Source organism: Citrus clementina, unplaced genomic scaffold (genome assembly GCF_000493195.1).
Source record: "Citrus clementina cultivar Clemenules unplaced genomic scaffold, Citrus_clementina_v1.0 scaffold_8, whole genome shotgun sequence".
Classification (NCBI taxonomy): domain Eukaryota; kingdom Viridiplantae; phylum Streptophyta; class Magnoliopsida; order Sapindales; family Rutaceae; genus Citrus; species Citrus x clementina.
This window is the reverse complement of record NW_006262022.1, coordinates 3,833,276-3,839,837: the sequence shown is the minus strand read 5'-3', so window position 1 is coordinate 3,839,837 and position 6,562 is coordinate 3,833,276. Positions and strand designations below refer to the sequence as shown.

The 6,562-nt window shown below is 35.7% G+C and overlaps 2 protein-coding genes across 3 annotated transcripts; both read right to left on the bottom strand.

The window, feature by feature from the left end:
- Nucleotides 1-243: 243 nt before the first annotated feature.
- On the bottom strand, nt 244-3,687 carry LOC18034908 (disease resistance protein RGA2). 2 transcript variants are annotated; one of them, XM_006423036.2, is made up of 3 exons: nt 1,524-3,687; nt 1,339-1,431; nt 244-652 (listed from the first exon to the last, which is right to left on the bottom strand). In XM_006423036.2, the coding sequence occupies exons 1-2, from the start codon at nt 3,647-3,649 to the stop codon at nt 1,428-1,430; spliced, it is 2,130 nt and encodes a 709-aa protein (XP_006423099.2). In that variant the 5' UTR covers nt 3,650-3,687; the 3' UTR covers nt 244-652; nt 1,339-1,427. The 2 variants fall into 2 exon arrangements, with proteins under 2 accessions (XP_006423099.2, XP_006423100.2); XM_006423037.2 differs by having other exon boundaries at nt 638-652; nt 1,335-1,431.
- A 36-nt stretch (nt 3,688-3,723) lies between these two features.
- On the bottom strand, nt 3,724-4,954 carry LOC112096156 (putative disease resistance protein RGA3). Its single transcript, XM_024179088.1, has 2 exons — nt 3,818-4,954; nt 3,724-3,732 (listed from the first exon to the last, which is right to left on the bottom strand). Exons 1-2 carry the CDS (start codon nt 4,952-4,954, stop codon nt 3,724-3,726), a joined length of 1,146 nt encoding a protein of 381 aa, XP_024034856.1.
- Between the last annotated feature and the right edge of the window lie 1,608 nt (nt 4,955-6,562).

The following is a 6,562-nucleotide window of genomic DNA, read 5'->3' as shown; positions in this document are numbered from 1 at the left end:
TTATGATATTTCAATTTATGTTTTAAATTATTCATATCCATAATAACAACGTCATAATTTAATAATTTATTGATTAATTAATATTAAATAAATTAATTGATTTTCCACGAATAATGTAATAGTATACATTTGGTAATAAAAGGAATTGGCTACACAGCATCAGTTTCCCAAGTACCTTTTAATTTTCTCCAACACTATTGAAACTTGGCACGATTTTGTACATCAAGAGATGACCGTCGAGATATAATAAAAGCGATCCAGAAATCAGTAGTACCCAGAAGTTTAAGCTACTTAGGCAAGATAGAAATGAATGCAGTCATGCAGATATAGAAAAGCAAATGCAGACATTAAGTAACCGCCATATCCGAAAGCTAAGCTTGTTGGGAAGAGCCTATCAGTAATAATATTGAAGTTCTACCATATGCGTTGCTCTTAATCTACAGGCATGATATAAATGACTGCTAAAACAAGGCATAGTTCTATCAGTAATATTGAAGTTCTAGCATATGCCTTATACATCAAGTAACTGGATCACCAGAATTCAGCTCGTTTACTAGCTCGTCGAAGGGCTTCAGCAAGGCATGGTGAGCAGGGGATGAAGAAGAATGGAATCGAAAACCTCTCCTCAGTGTTCACCACCACTCTCTATGCTCTGCACTTGCAGAAACACACCCCATTCACAAGTTTATTTTAACATATTAAATATTTATATTTACAAAAAAACTAGCAAACAGGATTTACCGTTTTCATTTTCAGATATTGGTTTCAAAACAAGCTGTATATTAAATTCTTTCTCAATTCTAAAAAAATCACATCAACAAACAGTATTTTCACTCTTTAAAATAAATTTTAAAACCACCATTGAAAACAATGCCAAACACGCCTTTTTTAGAGTTTTTAAATGCTGGTTGAAATTGACACAAGTGCTTATCAAAGTTATAACACACTAGAGGAGCCCTTGAACACTGTTTAATGAGTAAGGAAGAGACTGGTATGTTTCTTTTATTCACTGGATACCGTGTTATGTTGGGCTTGCACATCCTTTGGCTTTGCTTTCTTATTGGGAAGGCAATGACAGATAAATGATTCTAAACACACCAGAGAAAACTAAATGAAAGGTAAAAGTGAGTGGAAATGTTAAATAAGTTAAAAACTAACAATCCGTATCCATGATTTACAGAGAGAGGCCCCCAAGGCTCGAACACTGACTCAAAACTATGCTTCCCAGCATGAACTCTTTGATCAGTAAAACAAGTGTAAAGTTCACTCATTTTTCTTTTCTTTTTGACACATTAAAAAGGAAAATAAATGAATGAATAAAAGAGCATTCTTACATACATGTGGTTCAGCATCTCGATGCAACTGCTTGGAACTCTCTTAAGAGGCACAACAACCTTTTGAAAGAATTGTGTTATCCGCATTTTCTTTTATCTGCAGAAAGTTATATTTTCCATGTTCAAACTTAGTGCCCCAAAAAAAGGAAAAAAAGAAAAAAAAGATCAGTCGAGAAGGCCTTGACATACCTCTCAAAGAGACGCATGCAACAATTTGAACTCTCCTCCTCCACCAGTGTCTTAGAGGACAGTTCGACAAATGGAATGTGTGCTATTTTATGCCAATCCTCACCAGTTTCCTTCTCGCATCGCTTTTCTAATTCAGGACAACCCCACAGGTCCAAAGTCTGCAGATTGATAAGATTCTTGATGCTTGCAGGAAGACATTTCAATTTACAGCATCTACTGAATTGGAGAAATCGAAGAGAGGTAAGGTTGCCCAGCCAGTAGGGTAATGAAGTCAAATTTGGAAAACCAGTTACAGCCAGAGCTTCAAGAGAGGGGATATGCTGCCAGGTTTCAGGTAAAGCAGTTAAGGAACCAACAGGATTATGTACATTTCCTTGTCCATGGAAGCCCAAATGTTTTAGGGAAACAAGATGCTGAAGTCCGTCTGGAAAATCTACCAGCTCTGGGACACCCACAAGAGACAAATTCTGAAGGGCAGTGAGGTGTTTTAACCCATCGGACAAACAGTTAAACTTCTTGCAGTCTTCAATGTACAAAGATTCAAGAGAGTTCAGGCATTGCAGGCCCTGCCCAGGAAGAGATTCAAGCTCGTAACACTTACCAATATACAATGACTTTAGAGCATTGAGGCTTCTCAGGTCAGTGGGCAGGGCTTTAAGCTTGGTGAAATACCGCATACTCAATGATTGAAGACTGGTTAGGTTCAGGAAAATCGAATCTGGCAATGTCATCTTATCATTACCCTCAATCGAAAGATTGGTAAGTTTATTTAGATTTGATATTGAATGCAGAAAGGCCTCACTGCATGGTTGTACTCTTAACTCCATTAGTGATGGAAGGAAAGGCAAAGTCAAACTAGGACATCCTGATATGAACAAGTGAGTAAGACAGGGGAGCGTGTTTCTCCCTTGTTCTATTGAAAGCTTTTCCAAACTTGGTGACTCATAGATACTGAGTGTTTCCAAGGATTGGAATACTTTTACGCCTTCACCATAGAAATAGTGGTCAATGTACTTCACATGCTTCATTCCACTTATGCTGAGATGTTTTAGAGACGGCAGCTTCCCCACGGGAGGTAACTCTAAGCAGTTGAAGTTTTTGAGCCCCATAGAAACTAAATTATTAAGGACTGGACTGCTCACCCAAAGAGGGAAATTGATACCATTGTATCCTGATATTTCAAGTGCTTCAAGGTTCGAGTGAGGCTCAAGGGCTCGAAGTACCATTTCAGCATTTCCTCGCAACTCAGATTCACTGTCACTTTCCCAAGACAAGAAAAGTCCACGGAGGTTGGGTTTTTCACCAAGACTGGCCTCTACTGCATCCATTGGATTTCCAACTCTTTCAAGGTGCTTAATATGTAGTTGTCCACTGAGATTTAAGCCCTGCAGTTCATCTAGGCGATAACCTTTCTTTCTGCCCACAATGAAAATAGGAAGAGTCTTTAAGGCAGTCATCTGCCTAAGTTTAGGAGGCATGGAGGTTAATGAAGAACAGCCATTCAAGTAAAGATGATGCAGGTTTTTCAGGCGTTTCATATGATGTGGTAATCGCCGGAGAGCCGTACAGCATTCCAATTTTAGAATCTGCAAATTCCACAGGCTACATAGCGACTTTGGAAGAAATTTTATAAGGGCATTAGTGAGGTCCAAGTATCTTAGATGCTTTAACTTTCCAATTGCAGGTGACAACTTGGTTAATCTAGGGTCGATAAATTCCAGTGCCCGCAGACGATGAAATTTTGAGATATCAGAGGGACACTCACCAGAATTGGTGAGGATGATTGGATAAGTTGGTTGTATTAAGAGTGTCCTTGAGAATTCAACTCTGTACAGAGCATGTGGAATGGTAAATGAATCTTTAGAAAGAGTAAATGTGACATGGCGAGTTTGTCTTGATAAATGATCACTTGGTCTTTCAGCCTTGGTAATACAACATTCATCTCCCGCAATAGATTGGGCAAGATCATGTACAAGATCATGCATCTTGTAAATTTGATTGTATGTTGAACCATTGTCTCCAGCAAAGTCTTGGATAAGAGATCTCCAGTATAATTCATTGAATATCTCATTACCAACAGCTTCAGCCTCAAGACTTCCCTTAGATGAAATAAAACCATTAGCCATCCAAAGATGAATCAGACGTTCTTTCTTAATTTCAGCATTTTTAGGAAATACAGCACAAAAAGCAAAACATTGTCTCAATTCCACTGGCAAGTTGGCATAGCTCAATCGTAAGGCAGGCAAAATTGAATTTTCCTCCTGGGGTAAGTTCCAAAGTTCACTGTCTTTCACATGAAGCCACTCGTTTTCATTGCTTTTAAAGTGCATCAGGCTCCCTAAAGTCTTTGCAGCCAGTGGGACACCCTTACATTTCTTCACTATTTCCTTGGCGATTGCTAAAATGTTCATTGGCGGCTCTGTATCATTTCCAAATGCTCGTTGCTTGAACAACAACCAGCAATCATCTTCCGATAAATCAGACAAACGATACACCGGGAGTGTTCCCACAATTGAAGCAACTTTTGCAAGGCGAGTGGTGACAACAACTGAAGATCCTTTTGATCCACAAGTCAGTGTACATTTCAGCTGATCCCACTTCTCTTGATCTTCGTTCCACACATCATCTAAAACAAGCAAATACCTTTTCCCATCCAGCATATCCTTTAGGCGTCTCTGCAAAAGATCTAAATTCCAGGCTTCACTAACATTGCCCCCCGAAGATGTTATAATATCAGTCATCAACCTCCTCACATTGAAATCCTCAAAAACAAACACCCAAATCCTGAATTCAAAATGCCTCTTTATCCTGTCATCATTGAAAACCAACTGCGCAAGTGTTGTCTTTCCCAGGCCCCCCATGCCGACAATTGGATAGATGGAAATATCATCAGAACCGGCCACATCCTTCACCAAACGTTCCACGATTTTTTCTTTATCTTCTTCCCTTCCATAAACTTCAGGTTGAGCTACAACAGAACCAGTTTCGCGTCTTGCTCTAACCTCAACTCGCCTATCTGCTACTGCCTCTCGAAGATGAAATTTGATTCGCTCTTCGGCAATTCCATCCAACATCTCTCGTGCATCCTTAATTCTATTGCCAATATTGTGATAAAAAAGCACATTTGGACGAAAGCATGTAAGATAAGCAGCATGTACCTTGTTGTCATCAGCTAACCGGGAGGCTTCTGTTTTGTACTCGTCCAAGAGATCATCCACCTCGTAAGCTGCATCTTTAAGTTTCCTCAGCCAATTCTGCAGTGCCTTGTCCTTCAGTTGCTTCTCTTCTGCATCTTCAAGCACAGCCTGGATTGTTGAGAGTGTGCTTGATAGCTTCTCCATCTCTTTCTCAACACCATGAAGCAATCCGAGCTCGTTTTTGATCAGTGAGTTCAAATTGTCAAGCACAACTTGAAGGATAGCCTCAGCCATTTCTGTTAGCAGATCAAAAATCCAAAACAGTGTTTTGATGTGCTTTTTGGGTAATGGGATTGAGTGAACAAGATATCTAATGGACCTGGAAGACTTCTATCTGATGGACCCAGAGTGACAACTGCAAGGATTCTGCCAGGAAGCCGAAGGGGCCCCCCGTGGAAATTCCATTGAAAGTGACATAAGGAGAAAAATTTCCTGGAATCTACTGTTTTTATCTTTTTTCTTTTTTTTTTTTTTCTAAGCACAGTCAGTCTAGACTTTCAAAAAATGTGAACATAAATGCAAGATAAGAAATTTATACAATCTTGATGAATTGCTTTGGTTGTTTATTATTTTGGAGTTTGTAATGTTAAAGAAATTGAGTGATAAAAACACGCACAATCAAATATTAGTGCTGGTCAAGCCATCAAGGGACGTCCGGGCGTGTGATATAACGGCGAATACTGGGGACTTGGTTGATTGATTAGGAAGACGTTTGATTTATTTGAGTCCCTGTTAAACAAAGCAGGACCTGGATGTTAATTACAGCCCGTGGGCCGCGGCCCCGTTACGATGATTTTTTTGCGCCATTCAGTCGATTCATAGCATCATTTTCTCACGGGACATTCTTACGTTACGGGTATTGAACTGAAATTGAAATAAATTAGAATTAGAATGAGAATGAATGAGAATAAATTAAAATTGAAAAAAGTTGGAATTAGAATGGGAAGGAATGAGAATGAATTAGAATGAGAATAGAGAGTGAAAATGAGAATAAATTATTTACTTGAACTGTAGGAATCGAAATGAGCTAAATTGTCATAAATGTGTTTATTTTATTTTGAAATCGGAATCGAAATGAGTTAGATTGTAATAAATTACTAAAAAGTTCTTAATGAATTATTGTCATAATTATTATTTTATCTTTTAATTATAGTGATATTTATTCAAAAATTATTATTATTATTAATTATTGTCAATAATATATTGATATATTAATTAATTATAAAAATTATTAATTAATTATAATAATAATTATAAAATATATTAATTAATAATATTAATATTACTTATTTAATTATAATGATATATTAATTATTGTGATTATTTATTCAAAAACTATAATTATTAATATATTATTGTTAATAATGTATTAATATATTAATTAATAGTAATAATTATATATATTAATTAATAATAATAATAATATATGAATCAATTATAATAATTATATTAATTATTTTTAATAATAATTATAGTTTTTATATTAATTAATAGTAATAATTATTGCAATTAATTAATGATAATATATAAATTAATTATAATAATTATATTTAATAATTATTATAATAGTATAGTAATTAATTAATTATAATAACAATATATTAATTATTGTGATTCTTTATTCAAAAATTACAATTATTGATAATTCTTGTTAATAATATATCAATATACTAATTAACTATAATATACTAATTAATTAATTATGTATTTGGCTTTTTTATTTTTGATATTTATATTTTTTATTTAAAGGAGGGGTATTTTAAAAAAATTTGAATGTCAATAAAGGTAAAATGAAAACTTTGGGGAATGAGAAATTGATTCCCACCTCCCCCATGGGAATCA

Bases quoted from the DNA above. Each gene is read 5' to 3' on its own strand.
- LOC18034908 (XM_006423036.2), bottom strand. From the start codon at position 3,649: ATGGCTAATGGTTTTATTTCATCTAAGGGAAGTCTTGAGGCTGAAGCT.
- LOC112096156 (XM_024179088.1), bottom strand. From the start codon at position 4,954: ATGGCTGAGGCTATCCTTCAAGTTGTGCTTGACAATTTGAACTCACTG.